Source organism: Falco peregrinus, chromosome 5, assembly GCF_023634155.1.
Source record: "Falco peregrinus isolate bFalPer1 chromosome 5, bFalPer1.pri, whole genome shotgun sequence".
Taxonomy (NCBI): domain Eukaryota; kingdom Metazoa; phylum Chordata; class Aves; order Falconiformes; family Falconidae; genus Falco; species Falco peregrinus.
In genome coordinates, this window is record NC_073725.1 from 79,501,919 (window position 1) to 79,522,555 (window position 20,637).

At 35.0% G+C, this 20,637-nt stretch overlaps 1 protein-coding gene across 4 annotated transcripts in view; it reads right to left on the minus strand.

Annotated features, from left to right (window-relative positions):
* SNX29 (sorting nexin 29) overlaps window positions 1-20,637 on the minus strand; it is a 106,092-nt gene that overhangs the window by 78,435 nt on the left and 7,020 nt on the right. For all 4 annotated transcript variants that reach the window (XR_008747358.1, XM_005241023.4, XM_055804963.1 and 1 more), the window contains exons 4-11: window positions 17,171-17,295; window positions 11,691-11,871; window positions 9,757-9,827; window positions 8,696-8,944; window positions 6,299-6,668; window positions 5,434-5,552; window positions 2,253-2,331; window positions 1,693-1,775 (exon numbers count right to left, since the gene is read on the minus strand). Coding sequence is in view for 3 of the 4 variants with exons in the window: in XM_005241023.4 (XP_005241080.3) it covers window positions 1,693-1,775; window positions 2,253-2,331; window positions 5,434-5,552; window positions 6,299-6,668; window positions 8,696-8,944; window positions 9,757-9,827; window positions 11,691-11,871; window positions 17,171-17,295 (1,277 nt within the window). In the remaining variant the exon portion in view is untranslated. The remainder of the gene's footprint in view (window positions 1-1,692; window positions 1,776-2,252; window positions 2,332-5,433; window positions 5,553-6,298; window positions 6,669-8,695; window positions 8,945-9,756; window positions 9,828-11,690; window positions 11,872-17,170; window positions 17,296-20,637) is intronic.

Below are 20,637 nucleotides of genomic sequence, written 5' to 3' on the forward strand. Positions count from 1 at the left end.
CGGAGAATCTACGACCAGTAACAATGAACTTGAAAAAAACATTTTTGTTGAATGTATCCGGGATCAGCTCTTATAAAGGTATTAACTTATATGTATAGTCAGGTGAATTTTTATTATAATGATAATTAGATTATTTACTAAGTGTTCTGGCTTTACAGATAGTTTTGATGTACTTCCCCCCTTCCTTCCACCAAAACCTTCTCTGAAATGGACAACTAATGATAGTGTGTATGCTTCTGTTGATCCTGTGGTTAATTTCTTTTAGAAATTGCTAAGTATCGAGAATTGAAAATCTTAAGATTTACTTCCTATTTCATAGCTGATTTAACTACACACAGGAACTAACAGAGAAACTGAAGGAGACCAATTGCGGCCCCTGCCGGTACCTAATAAAACCTACGAACAAAATCAGTTTTTGTTTCCCATTAAAATTCTATTACTAAAAAATGAAATAAAAATGTAAGAACGAAAGGATATCATAGTTACAACATAAGCAGAGAATATCTAGTGACGAAAGCATCACAGTAACTACCAACAGAAGAACTCCACCTTCACCTTCAACTACATCACTTACAAGTCTCAAAGCTAGCTCCCTACTTCATAAAGTACTTTGTAAGAAAGGATTTTCAGCTTTGTGAAGCTCAGTCAGCAGATTCATGCCAGAGTCTGAAACAGTACCCAGTTAAAACGCATGGTCTACCTCCTCTAACAAACGTTGACACAGATATTGTTTGAACATGACATTAGAACATAAGATTAGAATATTTTAAGGGTTCATTCATTTTGATGATTTCATAAATCAATTTCAGAAAAAGATCTTGGCTGCATCACTTCTAACTTCCCAAATATCATAATTTAAAAATTTCACATATTTAAATTTATAAAAAGAAACAGATAAATACACACCCTAGAGCTTTAAGAACAGAGTCATATCCACCAGTTCAGTTACAAAGCTTTCTGTGCAGTGAGGAAAATAAAACCATACTGGCTTAAATGACTAGCTGTCTAAACATGTAAGAACTAAGTCCTTGTTCTACGAGTTTATTGGGGGGGGGGGGGTGGAGTTAAAGATGAGGCAAACAAACTGCCTTGCTTCTATTAATCTCTTCCTACAGCAAAGGCTACTCTATCTTGTCCAGCTCAACCTTTAACAACACTGAAAATTTGACTGTCCTCCACCTTAATCTTAGCTGAAGTTTTAGCTTAGGAAAGCCCATACCCATGTTTGGAGCAGATTCCCATATCAAAACTACAGACTGAATATACATAGAAAAAGCTCCAGGTTTTTTGGGGGGTTTCTGTCCAACTAGGCATTAATGAAAGTAGGCAAAATAAGTAAGATCACATCAGAACCAACCATTAGTGTCTTCAGAGCTTGCAGAGATTTAAAGATGTTAATCAAATTAAATCCTTATTGTTCATTTAACTACTCAAGCCACATCTAGTATAAGGATGACATTAGCTTCTCTATGGAAAGAGAATCTAATGTCATACCAGTTGCAATGAACCATGACCCGGGATCTGTCAATTCAAAAAAATTTTTAGAGCAATCATTTCTAATTTGGCCAGCATATCAGAAATCAATGCTGTATGCCTCTCTAAACAGATCTTACTGATAACAAAATAGAAATGAAGAGTTACAGGAATTTCAAAGTTAATTCCATCAATCTAGATACATCAGGAAGTACTTACTAATTGTCATGGATTCTGGCACAGTGGCTGAAGGCAACGTATTGCTTAATGTATTCACTTGAGCTGGAGGACTGACTTCCACTCTAGTCATAAAAGCACAGTATCATCAGTAAATGAAAACAAAATCCTGAATTCACAACTTAAGGAGAAAAAAAAAAGCATTCCAAAAATCAGAATTGTCATCATATTCACCCATATTCAATCAACTTATGTTTAATTATCCTTTAATGTCTCTGTTTAGAGTCTGATTTTAGAATACACACAAAGATCCAAATCAATAGGCCATGGAAAATACAGTAAAAAAACAACATAAAAAACAACATTAAACCTATTTTCAAAACCAAGAGGCTAAGTCTGCCTGTTATTTGACATGACTACATGACTTCAAGCTAATTAGGAAAAGTTCAACATATAAAACTATGCAAAAAGGGAAGTGTAGGCTTTTGCATCTGTCTTTCCAAACATTTGCAAAAGTACCCTGATAGTTCGTTTTCCAGTACTGACTAGCTATGCTTGGGTATCAATAATAAGACAAAGTAAAAAACATATTTGACACGTACCTGTAAGGAAGATCAGATCTTCTCGGAACCAGTTCTACTGCATGAACATGTTCATGCCCTTCTCCATTCTCCAAGTTATCTAAAGTAGAATGCACATACATTACCTCTCTTCAGTTAACAGTACTTAAAATAAAGTAAAAACAAAACCAGAAGGAAAGTAGTTAAGTTTTTTATTAGAAATACTCATCCTTACTAAAGCTTTTAAACACTTTCTTTCTCTAAGGTTGGCTTCTGCACATTCACCCTGAATGGCAGCAGGATTGTAAAGTCCCTTAGAAACACAGACATCAGTTTAGAAAAAGATTACCATTCCTAAATTGCAATTTAGATGTACATTTTACATTGATAACAGTGTTGCAAAGCTATGAGGAGACTTCTTACTGAAGCTGTATTTGCAAGCCCCAGGAGTTTAACCACCACATAGCATCTGGTCCTCATTACAAATCTGTTTGTGACTTGCAGGAAAAGAATTTGTGGTTAGTCACCGGTACATGAAACCTTGTCATATAATATATGGTTTATTATTTATAAACCAATCCTTTATACATTCTCAAGAGAGCACCACAACTTTTCTCTGGCTCTTTATGCCTGTTACCAAACACCAGGAATCAAGACAGATGGTATATTTTTTAAAAAGCATAGATAATATACATCTGTCCACAGATCCAGAACTGTCAGGATCACAATATACACATCACTAGATCCGTCGTTAAGGTAGTTCAGGTGGAAATAAACAAAAAACACATTTTATTGATGTTTTCAGCATTTTTCTATGTAAGAATTACAAAGTTACCATAAGCCAATCCTGAAATCATGAACTAAAATAGCACAGAACATAAAAAGCAAGAATTCTAGGAAAAAAATTAATGGAAAGTAGAGTTATATGAGAATGCCTATGGAGGAGAAAGTTAATTTTATAAGCTATAGAGTTTACTGAAGCTCAGTTCCTAAAATGCATACTCTATTTTTGTTCCAAGGAACTGAATTTTGACTCAGACTTTCTTGTCTCTAGGTACCTGGAGATATGATACACCCTGACACATCCCTGAAGCACTGCAACAGACTCAAACTGAAAACACAGATATTAACATACAACATTACAGATTATACTGTAATCTATTTCAAATACATGTGTCTTGTTATTGAACTGTATTAAGACCTATATACCAAAATACTGGGTTAAACTATGTATTTTACAAGAGCTCATTAAGTATGTTTTAGAAAAAATGTTGTCATAATAATAATAATAAGCCTACCAGCTACTGGGCTGAACTGCTGTCAGAAAAATCTAACCCACGTTCCCTCCAACATAATTCATCTAGTGAAAGTGTAACTTCCAAAGTCAAGCAAACAACTGCCTAGGGCAGCTTTCAGTCTCATTAAATTTTTGTGGCTGGGGAGACGGTGACCATACCCATGTGCATCACTCCCCCTAACTGGCTGGCATTTGGGCTGCATGATGGGCTTTTCAGTGAAGACTGCTTGCCTACTCTGTCAGTTCAAGACTGTTCAGAAGGGCCCACTGACAGCATGGAAAGCTGAAATCAGGGGATCAGCAGAATTTGTGTTGATGTAAATGATGAAGATGCGTTTCACTAGCCTGATGCCATATTGTTCTGGCTTGCATGCTGAATCATAGGGTTTACCACAAAGACAAAGAGGGGCAGGAGGAGAACTGAAAAGATCTCTGTACTGTGCCAGAAGGGATCTGAATGGGCCTGATCATCATTGCTAGTAGTCTGAGAATTGTCTTCAAAAAGTTCTGAGATGAAGCAAGATGAAACAATGGTCTTTGGTATCTCCTTAATAAAAGTAAGCCCTGTTACACTTATTGTTGTCCTCTCTGGTCAACTGTCTACAGTAGGAAGTCTTGGCTTGGTCTCCTGACTTTTGATTTCAGCTACAAAGCTCTAGCTCCTGATGCCTTGTGACATTTGAGTGGCTACTAACTCCCACAGCTCAACTTCAAGCTCCCATTCCACAACCCCTCCTCCATAAATAGGAATGTTTACTTGTATTACAGATTTCGACCTGTTGCATTCAGCAAACACTTATAAACCTATTAACTTTTTCAAAGTTTCTGTATAAAATTTAAGATAACACAATGCCACAAACCACCTAATATTTTTCAAATCCATTCCTTCATAAATTAGAAAATGTGGGAGCACAAGGGAAAAAAAAAAATGAAAACATACTTTCTACTTTTTTTGAACTACTGACATTTCTTAAGATGTACCTATCTTAAAATACAGCAGAGGGCAGTACAGCATTATTTTACGATTCACATTATTTTTATCACTGAACTTACAGAACTGAATTATTCAATTAACGGTCCATTTAAACTCTTGACCACATATAATATATAGGAAAAAATATGACATATTTTACAATTAAAACATTATATGAATGCCACTGAGAAGATTTTAAGTGGTCACTGAAATCAGAATGCATACCCAAAGTTTTATCAAAGCAATGTTTTATAAATACCTAGCAAAATATTAACTTCAGGGGGACAGAGGAGGAAGTTGGCATGGCGTGGAAGTTTTTTTGGTTTTGGTACCAATACAGATACTGGAAAAGCACCAGGTCTTCCATACCTTTGACCATTTTTATTGCTTGCTTCGAGATCTTTTCAAATGGTCCACTTAATTCCTCAAGCGCAGTACCTCAAACTGCATACAATACTGCCACATTGAGGCCAACTGAACCATACTGCCAATTGAGGCCACATCAGAGCCAACTGAACAGAAATTTACAAATGACACTTTCATTTATGCACGTCCATATGAAGTGTGCTTTTACTACAGAAGCACAGCACAAGTAGTTCACTATCAGCTTGTGACCCACTGCAGTGGGTTTCCTGCAGTGCTTGCAGCCCAGAAATCCAATCTAATACTGGGCTGCATAAAACAAAGTGTGGCAAGCAGGTTGAGAGAGGTGATTCTCCCCCTCTATTTTGCATTCTTGAGACCCCACTTGCATACTGTCTCCAGCTCTGAGGCCCAAGTACAAGAAAGGCATGGACCTGTTCGAGTGAGTCCAGAATAAATTTCAACTGAACCTCCCATTCCAGTTGTGCAATATCTCCTATGTCCTTACAATCCCATCGTTTCTTACCATTGCTGCATGTCAGAAATTCTGTCATAAAGTCTGCTGGAATTTGGTAAATTAAAATACCTACCTGTTTGGGAGTAAGAGCCAACAGCACTGACAGGAAATAGAACATCTGAGTCATCGTTCAGGACCTGCAGAGGAGTCCAACTGCATATCCGAGAATTGCATGTTCCTATTTCATGTGGCCTAGATTTAAAACAAACAAAACAACCTCTTTATACAGACAATATTAGTGTTCAAAATGCTTACACTCCTTTCAGAGATATCACTGCAAGAACAAATAATCCGTATTTAAAACTGCCTGTCAACTTCTTAGTCTAGACATACATAAATTCCTTAAAGATCAGACCATTCCAAAGCAGATGAGATAAGCAGCGCTTGCCTCTTTTTCTCCAAAGGGACTTCTGTGTCAGAAATAAAGAGGCCATATTAGTATCCAAAATTATTCCTTGTCTCTCAGTTTTGTCTTGTCTTGTTTAACTACCTACTCTGATGATAATAGGCTAACTCTATTTAAAATATGCAGTTTTACTGTGAAGCCAAAATAGATCTGGTATCATACTAAGGAAACTTCAAATATGCCAGAATTATAGCCTGGCTGTATCATGCAACAATTTCATCAACTGAGAACTTCCAGAAGAACAAGTCTGAAATCTAAAAATTTTGGTTTTCAGTGGAACATAGAATCAAAATACCATCGCCACAGTGCCCCAAATGGTTTAAACAATGGAAAAGAAAAAAAAAGGGGGCAGGGAGGAAAAAAGGTGAGGGAGAAAACAGGGCGCGGGGGGGGGGGGCAGCGAAGAATATCTATGGTTCAGTTAGTTACATAACTTTACTAATACCCGGGGGGGGGGGGGCGGGGGGAAGAAGGGAGGAGGGAAAAAAAAAGCCGTGGAAAATTTACCCCTGGCTCCTGCAACATTACTTACTTTTCAGAAGCTTCTGTTTCACCTTCTGTGTCTTTATTTCCACATGTTTTTCCATATAGTTCATCCTCATCTGCGTCTTCATCATCAATGCTCTTCACATCTAGTTTCTGGTATTCATACTCTCCGTTCATGAATACTGAATTGCTCTTCCACGAATGGTTACTTTCATTCCCATTCAAATTTCTTCTGAGAGTGCTTTCAGATGAGGATAATACAAAAACTGAAGGTCTGTCTACACTCTCCTCTGAACTTTCTCCTGTAATCACAGTCTTTGTGGCATCCCCCAAATTTTGCTCATCTTCCTCTTCATCAAATGAGATAATATTAGTCACTCTCTTCTTCTTTTTCCGATCTTTTTTATATTTCAAATCTAGTAGCAACATAAGGGTTTACATCATTTAGAAGAGAAACAATGTAATGATTTTCTTTTTTTACTGAACATTTAGTACATGAGTTTTTAAGAAAAAAACATTTAGATCTAAAAGGCATTTAATGATTTTTCCATACACAGGAGCTTTTAAATCTTTAACTACCATCTTTATTTCATATGCCTTACATAATTCAGATTTTAGAAGATATTTTGGAGGTGCATTTATATCAGTATTCATTTGGAACTGCAAAAAAAAGTTCAAAAAACTCATAAAATTACATTTAAAATCAAAAGTTCGCCTTCCCATCACTTTCTCCCGTGGCATATGGCTAACATATGTTGCAGAGTATGTCTATACAACAGAGAAAACTTGAAACACTTCTGGGGAAAAAGAGTTAAAAAGATCAAACTCACGAACAAAATCACAGTTTGCAATCAAATTAAGTTAGTTTTGTCTACATTCTAGGAATTGAGCAGTCAATTTTCAGAAAAAGAAATTAAAACTTCCTCCTTCCCTCAGCTAATTAGCTCTTGGTCTAGAAATACACTGAAATCCTCTCTGATTACATCACATCCACGCTGTGACAGCACTTGTTCTTAAATTATTACCTATTCTCACTGATTCAAACATGCAGATGAAGCTAAATGATCTTGTTAAGTTGAAGCACTGTAAGAAATATCAGAAATTTACTCACCAAGACAATCACAATGGGACTAAAGTGTTTTGTTTAATTCAAGTCCAGATGTTATATATCCATAGAACACATTAACATACTTTTAAGAGTAACAGGATGTAAAACCCCATTCTGGATGCAAATAGAATTCCAGCAAAGAACATAGAATTTAATGAAAACATCTGACTTGCTTTAACATTCCACATATAATGGCATTTGAACAAACCCAATTTTTTTTAGAATATAATTTTATTCTAAGTTGTACATTACATGTACTGTATACACATGTACGGTACACACAACGTACATTATGCTGTAGAGTCATGTGCAGCATATGGTCAACTATTCTGTTATTTAGTCTTGCAAGCCTATTCTATATGAACAAAGGTTATCCCAAGTCAAGTATCACCTACTATTTTAATCTCATTCAAAGTGCTAAACAACAAAAGTTTTACCACAAGTTTGTTTCGAAAAAAAAGTCTATTTTAAATGCCAATTAAAAAATAGATTTTATCTCAACTTCTATTCCAACTTCTATTCCAGATAGCAGTCACATGTGAGTTTTCTTTCCTTTTTCTCCTAATGAAAACAATTTAAAGCCTAAATCCAAACTTTGTTTCTTAATCAAAAACCACATACATCCCAGAATCTTCCTGCAGTTTTGTACCTTTACAAAGCAAAACATTCTTTCAACATAACTTCTGGAAATAAAGATGGTAAAATATTCCTTTGATTTTTTGGAATGGGAAATGTATAATGAATATCACGTTTTACTATATTAATTTCAAATTATAAGAGATTAAGACTTTAGGTCTTTGTTCTTAAGTAACATCCTACCAACTGGTTGTAACACTAAGAAGAGCGTATGATTAAATTGTCATTTGTGGTAGTTATCTACTTCATATAGGAATTCAGACTGTAAACATGGGTGCTGCTTGAGGATTACAAGCTAAGATTTTTACCTGATAATATAAATGGCAGTGTATTTCTGACTGTTAATGTGCTAAAATAAAACATACTAAAACCAAAAAATCATTACATCAGAAACCACAAGGCATAATCTTAAGAATACAAAATTGAAATTCAGGTCACAAGCAAAGTACTTTTCCAGTAAGATGGTTTATCTTCCCTCTCATAGTGATACAATAAAGCTAAAATACACGTTTACCATCCACACCTATATTTCTAAACAATTTCATACTTTTTATTTCACACTCAACTAGTTTCTATGTGTAGTGCACTTATTTTTAAAGTTTCTGTTCCATAATAGCACATGAAAATTAATTTTAAAAGTTATTTAAACACACTTGAATATTTTATGTTTCTAACTTACAACACTGCAAAAATGCTTACCAGAAATTACATTCTTTGAGAGAACAGGAAGTGGGTCAGCGTCTTGATCAGGTTTTATCAGAATCGAGACAGCTGATGATGCAGTTATTTCTCTAAGGAGGCTGCTAACACCCTGAGTGGATTCTTTCAGTAACGAGGTTACATTTTGTGTTGATTCCTTTAATAAATCAGACACCGTGGGTGTGCATTTGCTCTGTCCATTTAAATCCTTATTATCAATGCTGATTGCAAAAAGAATGGAGTTCAGACCTTCAGATAAAAGAAAGCAGAAAAAAAGACCAAAAACCCACTATATATTTCATACAAAAGTTACGAAGATAGAACCTAAGGATTAACAAAACTATGACGTAAAACATTTTTCCCCAAAAATTTCCCACAGTCTCCATGCATGATTTTTTATTCTTTCACGTACCATTCATTCTTTTTTAGATTATATCCAAGCTGATGCAATCAGTTCTGAATTTATCTTGATGTCTGTTCAGCTGCACATTAAACAAGCAGTAAGTGTGGAGAACTCATTTATTTATAACCTTTTATCCATTTCACTGCAACTTTAAGTTGGTTCCTATATTCCGTTAAAAAATATTCCTGCAAACTCTATCTTGCAGAACAAAGCATGTGACCATGTACCTGAGAAAAGAGCACTGCTGCGGTCAAACTCTAGAAAAGTAAATTAACTGTTATCTTACTCTCTTTCCATATATTTACCTATAATTTGGGTCTTACTATAAAAGTCTATCATTGCTCTTTCTAGTCAGAAATAACTTATTTTGGTTTCTGTGCTAGTTTTTTAAATAAGGTTAGCCTTGACTGATGAAGAGTTAGAAAATTATGTGAAAGACTTTTGCGCTGTAGGAACCCAGATCTGGTGTTTCAACAGTTCATCAATTCATAGATTTAACTGGTGTAATACATTGACTATTCACCCTGAATGTGCATCTGGCACAAATTCTCCACATAAGCAAAGAGTGTATTAGAGAAGCTCTCTGCAACCAGAAACATATAACATCCCAAAATTAAATAGCTTTCCAAGAACAGTACCATTTAAGAGAAAGTCTTACCAGCTGCCATTGTAGGGATCATGCTAGAACGTTCTTCATCCATCATAAAAGACCAGTCTTCATAGAAGACACTATCATGTGAAGGGGGGAGGGGGAGGGGAAGAATATACAGTCCTATATTAACATACATTCCACTTCTAAAAGACATGAAAACTCCGAAGTGTGAGTACACCAATGGATTAAATTATATGCCACATTAAATCCCTGAAGCCCTGAAATATATAGAACTGTCTGAACACTTATCCAAGACATGCTAAATAGTATTTTTTTTATCTTCAGGTTTAGATCTGCATTTTTTTTAATGGGAAAAAGCCACTCAGGGCAAGGAGGTTCATTACGTGACAATAGCAGTCACAATATTTCTCTACACCTATGCTGCATATATCTGTTTTTAAATAACTACAGGTGACCATAATAACCAAGCCATTTTGTAAAATATTAGAATGCATGAATACAAACAAAAAGATAAATTTCATCATGAGCAACCTGATCTGGTAAAAGATGTCCTTGACCACAGCAGGGGGAGTTGGACTAGATGATCTTTAAAGGCCCCTTCTAACTCAAACCATTCTATTATTCCTGATTCTATGACCTCTTTCAGTATCCAAATCCACTTCAATTACTCTGAATAGTCAACTAGGAATTTGGGTGCAAGAAAAAAAAGTTTACATGAATTTCACTGTGAACACATAAATTTAGTTGTTCTAAACTTGGTGCTTTTTAGTCACAGGATGCTGTATTTTTACTATCAGCATTCAGCCAACGAAACATAAAAACAGATAGCAAGAAAACCCTCAACCTATATTGAACAGTTTTGACAGATTCATTTTAAAGTTTCCAAAACAGATACAAACTGGGGATGTAAAGTAATTCTGCAAATCCCATTTGAATTTTGATAACATTTAAATCTTAAATATTCTGGAATAAGCATTTTTAGAAATAATATTACATGTACAATGCAGAGAGTACTGATAATCCTGATACTGCATAAGTATTGCTACAAGCATGCGAGTAATTAGTGACACTGATCCAAGTCACTAATTTCCTCATAGTGGTTTTCAGATTCTTTTTCCTTTGTTGTTTCATTTGTTTTTACTTGATTTCATATCAAAATCTGTTGCAAGAAAGCTACAGAGGACTGTAACAGACTGAAAAGAAAAGGATATACTAATGAACTCAGTTCTGGCAATAATCTTGTCCAATACATCCATTAATTGATGCAAATGGAAAGAATGCCTTTCTGCTGAATCCACTGGACTTATCATGTTCAACAGTTACTACTAATAATAACCCAGATTTTCAAAAAGAAAAAGAAAATTTCAAAAAGAGCTGCAGATGTATGAGAAAAAAGATAGGACCCAGTTAAGTATGAACTTAAGTGCGTTTTGCACATCCAAAGTACCTTAGAATTTCACACCACATAGTAAGTTATTCTCAGTAACTCTCTAACAAGAAGGTTCACAAACTGCTACAAAACACTTCCAAGTGATCAGCTACATATTACTTGACTGCTGGAGCTTTTCAATTACAGCACAAGCATTTCCAAAAGGCAACAGGCAATTACCACTGATACACCGGTAAGATCAAGGCTGCAGCCGTGTACTATTTTAATGGAATGAGAGGGGCACCTCAAAGCTTGGTGTCAAGGTCTCAGTGAGGAAACTGTTGAAAGACTAAGGGAATTGAGAAAGAGGATGGAAATTAAGATGAGGATAGAAATGTATATTCTCACATGCTAGAATGAAGCCGGTTTCAGGTCACATGTTGATACAGGCACAAGCCACTATCTTCAGAACAAAAGTATGAGGTTAAGTGGCTTAACTAGCACAGCATGGTGTACTATTACAGATGGGGTTTGGTTGGTTGTTGTTTTTCATCTCAGCACTTCATTTGTCAATACACTTCCTGCATTACAAAGATAGCAAATACAGTACCTGAGTCGATTCTTATCTGCAAGCAGCATATGAACGTATCTTTCCAGGGAATGTTCATTTAATGCACAGCGCAACCAAGCCCGGCCTCTACCAATATCTGTAGTAATTGTCTTCAGAGAGTAAAAGCGCTGTAGTTCATGTTTATTCAGAATTTCTTTCACATAGTACCAAAACACTGGCTCTAAAATAAAAATAAAAATATAATTGTAATAAAAACTCCACCAAAAAACTCTAACTCATACCTGAATGCATTTACATGCAATTTTATAAAATAAACAGGTAACTGTATATAACTTCGAACAAAGGTGAATCATTTACCATGTTCATAAAACTCTCCAGTTAAATAGGTTATTTATTTCTACAAAACTTAGAACTTTTCACTTCATTGAAAAAGCCAAACACACGCATTAAAGGATTGTCTCACATTTTTTAATTAAATTAACATTTTAAAGCACATTTAAGCTATTATTTCATCCACAGAACAGATTCATATGTTCAGCTGGGAATATATTATGCAAAGGGAAAAGATTCTTTGAGATTCCATCTTACTGCTGATTGCAAAATGTTATAAACTAAGTCCAAAGGAACAGGTAGCTGCAGAATTTGCAGACATGCAAATGACAAATTCATGTTACTTGAAAAAACAAGTGTGTTACATTTAAAAGGCAACAATACCCCTTTCCACTAAAATATTTTCCTTACCATCCCCAAAAACTGATAGAAAGTTTTTCGGCAGTTGCCTCAAGTTTCTCGATTGGACATAACAGAAATCTATATCAGTAACTGTAAACGTACAAAAGAATACCTAGTATTTTACATATTCCTAACTGAATAAGAACATATTTTAAGGGCATATTATTACAATTCACCTCTTACCATTTTCTCAGGGTGAAAAGAACAACCAAACATCAGACAATTCATCTGAAAGACTTGAATCATGACTATATGGTATCATTTGGCAACTGTTAGTCACTAATGTTGCATCAAATACATACTGCTTGAAAGTATCTTAAACATTAACAATAACAGACATGTGGCTTTGGCGTTTTTATAAATAGAACTACTCAAATAACTAGAACGGTTTGAAAGCTGTTAATGTATACAGTTAGTAACATATTAGGAGACTGAATTTAAGGCAAATAGGATATTTTTAAGAGGAAAAAAAATCTGGAAAACCCAAGCATTAAAAAAAAAAAACTTTAAAACACATCAATCTCTCAAGGAAGACATACTCCTCTTGACAGTTTAAGGACTGTGTTTGCTCAACTTTTTTTTTTTTAACAAAAAAAAGGAGAATAATTCTATTGTACAAGTGAATGGTGCACTATCACCTCAAGTATTACGCTGGCTTTTGATCATAATCTCAATGTAGGCAGCATAAAGCAGATGTTTAAAGACAGGTAAAAAATTTCCTCAAAGACAGAGAAAAAAATGTACACGAGAGAAAATATATTGATCCTGCAATTCCTTGCTTATCACTTTTCTAAATATTTTTTAATGTAGTAAGAATGTTAAGAAAAGGCCATCCATGATGCTTCTCTCTCTCTGCTAAATAAAGTGTATGCAGTCAGAATTTTAGTAGTTTTTCATTACAGCTTGCAACTTCTTTTGGTGAAATATGCTCATGTGAGAGTACAGGGGATTTTATTCATATTTACATATATATCACGGATTTTTAAAAGCTTTTAAATTTGGATTATTGTTAAGTTTTTAATTAAAATCTATCCAATAGAAATAAAGTAAGAGCATTCCATACTTCATAAAAACAGTAATAAGCAGCATTTTCAAATGACTAAGTTCTCTTCTGTGAGAGTACTGGCAAATGAAAATTAAGGTCTTAACTGTTGATATTATTTTTCATAGCAAATAATCCAATACTTTTTATTCAGAAGTAAGATCATTTTATTACCATAAAATATAATTTGTACAATTATACTGTGGGCAAAGAAGACACTGGCCCAATTCACCCAAATATAAATCACTCTGTGAAAACAGTTTATTTAATTTTAATAATGTCGTAGTTCCGATAACTGCAATACAATCAATCCTTAATCAGCACCAAATAGCAATCATGTCTCAAGCTGAGAGCATAGAGATCAATTTAAAGTCTGGTTCATTGCCACCTTATGCAAAATAAAAAGTAGTAAACAATTTAAATGTGCAGCCATTGTGCATTTCAGTGTCTTTCTGTCAAGTAACTAATGAACAATTTCATATTTGTCACAAGTGTCTTGGAGTACAACATTCTTTGCTATAGCTAGAATATTTGTTCTTTCAATTCTAATTGAGAGTATCACTAAATTAAGTTTATATTCCATAAGCCTCAGTCTATGATTTTCACTTCTAACCACAGCAACTAATAATTTTACTATATTAGCTTTCAGCATTAGTCTACAATATCCTACTATTCATAAGCAAGCTCTAAGGTGCAAAGTAGTAGAACTATAAACATATTGTGACTTTGCAACAATTTTGAAATACATTTCCATTTTTGGTATTGATGTGCCATGAGGCTGTGAACAAATCACACCCGTAATTCTGCCATGGTTTACCTATCTGTAAATAGATATTACTATCCTACAGTTATAGCATCAAAGCATATACATCAATCTATGGCAATAAGCAGCACCAGAACTACTACTACTTAAAAAAAAAAAAAAAAACCAAAAAACCACACACGCAAAGACAAAATGTACTTTAGCTTGGAAAACAGAAGGAGGAAGAGAGACACCTAATAGCAGCCCTCTGGTACCTATGAGGAAGTCATCAATAAGACTGATTTAGGCTCTTGGCATCAGCATATAGCAGGCCAGCACACAACAGGTGTAAGTTAAAGCAAGAAAGGCTCAGACTGGATATTAGGAAAATCTCTTTCATCATGAGGACAGTCAAACGTTGGAACATGGTTAACCAAAGAAGTTGTACAGTCTGGAGGTTTTCAAGTCCCGAATGGATGTAGCCCCAGGCAACCTCCTTTAATCTCGCAGACGATCTTTGTAGGACTGCAGACCTCCTGAGGACCCTTCCAATTTGAATTAGCCTATGATCCTCTGATTGAGTGCAGAAAAAACACTGCTATGAACTATTACTGCTACTACTGGCAGAAAGGTTTCAGTGAGTTTGGAATCCCTGATAAAACAGTAGAAAGAGCAGCCAGAGGCAATGGAATCTATGTAGATTCTTTCAACAACATTGTCCTAATAATTTTTAACAAATACTACATCAGCTACAGTGTTCTCACATAAACTCACCTGGAGTTAAATGAAGACACCCTCATATTGTTAAAAACTAAAGACAGAACACAGTTTTATTGTTTGCTGATTTTGTTGATTGCTTAATATAAATGAGCTGCACATGCCTGTAATGACCATGCCATCAATTGATACTAAATCACACTGATATTAGGAATATGTTTACTTGAATATATATTAAAAAATTAAAATATTTTAAATAGGATTTTTAAGTCATGGTTCCAAAGAACCACTACTGGAGTTTTTGTTTAAAACTTTTATTTTAAGAAAAACAAAGAAAAAAACAATGAAGCTTTTAGATGCAAAATGATGCTACACTGTTTACAGTCATTTGAAAGTACAGTTTATCCTGAAGTACCTGTAATTTTCAAATAAAAACCACTGCTGAACATTTTTTTTTTTCAGTTGTCAAAGCCTGAAGGTATAGCCTAAACAGCAGTATTCCACTATGTTGAAGAAAAAGACAACACCTGTGATTATGTTAGAATGGAAAATAAATCACAACAGGCTCATTTGCCTGAAAGTGATAAAAATGTAAAAGCACTTTGCAACTGCTAACAGGAATTAAAAAAAAAATAATAAAAAATATAAAAACAATACACCACTGTAACTCAAAAAGATAAATGCACCAGAACCCAGTAATTTCCACTAAAAAAAAACAACTTCTCTGTCACAGTATAGCATTCATTTTGCTGCAAGGCAGCCACATTTTTGCTCTTGAACTTCTTAAGTTTCTTAAAGATGACGTTTCTTACATGATGTTTTCTTCTTCAATTCTACTTCCTCAGTACCTTAGATAACTTTCCTGACTCTCCTCTTCTTCCACATCATCTCACTGACAAGGCCCCAAATTAGAGACACAATCACACAAACATACAGCTAAATTGTTACTAAGTTCCCAAGCATCAGAGATGTACCTTTGTACATATGGCCACTAAAAGACAGGATCAAAAATTCCATGCACCTTGAGGTTACTAACAGACAAGAGAGAAATCATAAGAATTACACACAATGTCCTCAAATTGGAAGGCACACTACTTGCATAAATCTGAGAGGGTAACAGTGGAGAACATTCTCTGCAACAAAGCATAAGGCTCTCAGTTGCAGTCTGCGGGGGGATCACAAGCAGATAACCAAATCACTACTCATTAAAGAGATGGAAACTACCCAGAGCTGAAAAAGACCACAGAGTACCAAATCCTCAATTACAAGCACACACATGGGAGAAAAAAAAGCATCCAGAAGAGCTGAAAAATCTGTAAAGATTATGTAAACAGCTGAATTTTGCTTGCTTGTTCATTTAGTCTGCAAAATGTCAAGTCTCGCCCATTACTAAGTAAAAGAGGCAAACATGGGAAACAACAAATTCCCTAAAAGCATAGCTATTTTAGCTCCCAAAAAAAGCTAAGCCTGCAGGCTCTGACCCATTAGCAGGAAAGTCAGCATGCAAGACCCAACATTTCACCCTACCATCCACAGCAAACACAGTTACTACAGCAATTTTAAACCACCATTGTATCAAACTACACATTTTGCATTAAAGTAATACCCATTATATGCAGTTATCTGGTGTAACTGGAAGTTATGCTGGAGATCAAAATGTACTAACTGTTCTAGTACTACTGAACATATTTAAAAAACAATCCCCCTCTATGTGTTACATATCACAATTATTTATAGCATGTGTACCCTGTTTAAGAAAAAAAAGATACTGTATGTCAAACTTCACAGCAAAAGTGATGAAGATTAACACCTTCATGTACTTTTGATAAAAAAACAAAGGGAAACTTCAAGGTGAAGAGAAGGCAACAAAAATAAAGGAATCTTTCCTTTAAATGTGGAGAAAGTAATAAAAAACAACCCAACCAATACAGGAAATGTAAATTTGCTTTTAAAATTACATCAATACTTAAACATATGTGATGCTATAGAACTTAACAGCACAATTACACAATGTTTATGCCTACCAGAATTTAAAAGACATTTGCCAATGATATTACTCATGACAGAACTGTAGGAAGTACAGATTTCCAAACATCAAAATTTCTAGAGAAATTTGGTGTGAAAGTTAAACTACATTAAGAAAGCAATAACCATTTTCATGCTGTATTGAGTATGCTACAAACAGTCGGCAGTTTGGTGCATTGCTTAAAACCTCCATTAGAAATTATATCACTTGCTTGTGCTTATCAACTGTTTAAAATACAATAGTTGCATTTAACAAATTACCTGTTTCAGTTTTACTGGAGAAACCTGCTGCTTGTTTGATTGCTGCTGCTGTTAATGCTAATCCTCGGCTCCTCCTCAGACCATGCTGTAACACAGCTTCAAACTGAGCACACAAACAAGTGACTCTGCAACAGAATTTTTACAGAAATCACGTGAAAACAACAATGAACTATGTTTCTACAGAGCAGGTTTATTCCAAATCTCTGAATAGAGAATGTAAAGGTGAACCATGATCTTATATGTAGTTAAAGACCCCTTGTCTACACTAATCTCATTATTTGCAAAAAGTATAATCTACTTATACCCACAGTCTCATCACGACTATCTAAAGCTGGGGCACAAATTACATTCAGAGTTGGCAATCAATGTGAGAAATCATCCTCACCTGCTATAGTGGTTGTTAGCCATGTTATTTCAGATTACCTACGGTTCATGTAATGCAATTACATTTTCATAAGTTTGCTTTGTACTACACATGCAATGAATAATTTTCTGAGAATATACTGCAACTTCCTATAAAATCAACAGAAAATTTTGATAACTCACATTAGTCTATGTGTCTATAATAGAACTATAAGTCAAGCCTTGAAAAACAATAAATCATACATTTTAATATCCTCCAGAAATCCTAGGCATAGGAAAATAAGAAAGATTTTTCTGGAGATGTGTTGAATCTTCAGGTTTTGATGTTGTTCTCTACAATACTAATTATAAAATTCCTGATTTTTTTTAAACATAACCCAGTTAATAAATCAATTTTCACACAGGTACAAACACTGTAAAAACAGCAAGGTTTTAAAATTCAGCCTGCCAAAGGAGTATTATTGTAACCTACAGAAAACAGTACGGCTTAAGGTTTAACAGACATGAATGCCATCTGTTTGTTTGAAATCTTACTTTCTCCAAGTTTTATTTTGCCATTAAACAAACAATACTTAAGCTTTGAGAAAGTTGTCACCTGGCTGCCAAAGTTGATTATTAAAAGGACAGATACTTTAACTAAGTTCAAGAAAATAAATAAAAACAGTTGAGAGAGTGGCTCAGGACTCTGCCCCAGCATTCCAGAAGTACAGAGTTCTATGCAGAGTCACAAAAAAAGCACATCTCAGGAGAAGCCTGACAGAAAAAGAGGTCTACTTACCATAATTGCTCTGGACAGAAGAGCTTTTAACGTGTAATGCTTTCTAGTACATCTATGTTAGGAAACTTTACTTTGTTAGGAAAACTTTACTAGTAAAGCAGAATATAATTCAAACAATACTCAAGATGATTGTGGAGCAGTTGATTCATTTTTGCAAAAAGACTGCTGCTGTTGAAAATGGAAATTCCTGCAGATATGTGACCCCCCCCCAGAAAAAAACCCAAAAGTACTTGAACTTTTCAATTCAGAAAAAGCAGAACAGACACTAGGTTCTGTGAAAGAGCTCATATTATTAAAAATCCATATGCACTGAGAATTAAAGCTGTGCAGCATTTTACAGGAAAACTTAAGCTACTAGTAAAACAAATTAAAAAAAAAAAAAATCGGTATCCTACAATGCCCAATATATGTCATATATTTACTAGATAGCATCATGGGGGCATGTTAAAATTAACAATACAGAAAAACACTGAGAAGTCTAGTGTACATAGACACAGTAGAACTCTGAACAATTATAATCTCAAAGACAAAAAAATCTGCTCGGAGAAGAAAACTTGGAGAATTATGGATTTCACTGGATTTTGATCTAAATTCTCAGACTATTCTCTTTTTTAAAATTATCTCACAATATTTAGCATAGTAACATCCTCAAATATCATGGAATTTAGGGAAAAAAATCTATTAATGTAATTTCTACTTCCTTTTCAATCCTGCAACTGACTAGTTATATTCCATTATTTCACACATCTACTTAATTCTAAGGAAAATATTTATAAGTAAAATTTGGCCAGCATTGTATCTTTGGAATCCTAACCCAGAAGACAAATACTACAGTTCATCATTCAAATTATTAAATAACTGCAGTAAAGCAGTTGTTCAAGCAAACTGAGCCACAAAGCATAAATTTTAGATCCAGGGAATTTGCTCTGCATAGGAGGTACCTCCTTCTAGGCAAGTTCATGCCATGTACTACAAAGGCAAACATCATCAAAACATTCTCTCACATAAACTAAACAGTGAAGATTAAATAACTACCTCTAGTTGGTGCTTCTGTGCCAGCAGCTGTAGCTGCACAGCCAGTCCAACTGCTAGGTGCTTCAGCCCCACCATCCCTTTATCCCACCTGCACCTTCTCGCTTCCTCCCTCGCACTAGCTTCTGTCCAACAACCCCTATGCTGAACAGACCATGTACTGAACTGTTTCCACTATGCTATTTCAACAAAACACTACTTCTGTTTCCTCAAAACACTGCAGGGTGAAACAGCCAAGAGTAGGACAGGGTGACAGTAATAGCTGAAAGTCGGACAGGCTTCAGCTGCCATGAAATAGCATTAGCCTGGAGTTTCACACACAGGTAATGCGCAGGAGCTGCATTACAAGCTCCTCCCAAAACAAGATGGGTTTGCCCTCTCACCCCTTGTTGCTTCTTCCTTCTCATCTGCACTTCCCACAACTTCTAGCTGCACCCTTGCAGCATCTCCAGCATTCACCAGATGTTTTACTAATTTAACTCACTAAAATGGCAGAAAGTTACCCCTTTTGCATTATTTCTTCTTTTATTAAATTAATTCAGAGGGAACTGGATGATCACCAGGCATTGCTTAAGAAGGTGGTGCAAGGGAGCAGTACTGAAGTCAGGGACATTGAGGAAATACATTAATCCCAGCCACCCCTTCAGTAGCAATGAATTGCTATGTTGGCTCTCCAGAAATCATGAAACCATACCCTTAGACATGTTCTTAAAGATTGAATTGGGAGGGGATTGGAGAGAATTTTATGCATCGCTTATAAATGGTCAACAAATAATTAACTTCTTCCTGAAAGGCCAAGTCAAACTTCAAGGACACAAGAAAAAGGACAAAAAAGCAACTGCATTTAATCCTGGTGTTTTATTTATCTGAGATTCTTCAATAGGACAGCTTCTGACAAAGACTCAGTAAGACACAAAAAGCACTGCAATTTTCTGTCTGCCAGTCATCTTCTTAAAAGCCTTAGAAACCAATATGCCATATCCAACAACAAATGAAACTAACAGGAATTAAATGACATTTTTTAACTTACATTACTAAAAAAGAAACATCTTACTGTACAGAAAAAGAAGAAAAACAGGTTTAAAACATCAGGAATAACAAAACCTAAGAATGAAAATTTTCTTAATAACTATGTTAAACACATTTGATGCTTAAATGTCAAGATTCAAGAAACAGGTGTATTGGTAATAAATATGCCTTCATTTTTAAAAGATGTTATAGGGAAGATAAGCTTTCCCAATCTCTGTTCAGACCTCAGAATTCAGTGCTTTTGTCATGAACTCTGCAGCCACTT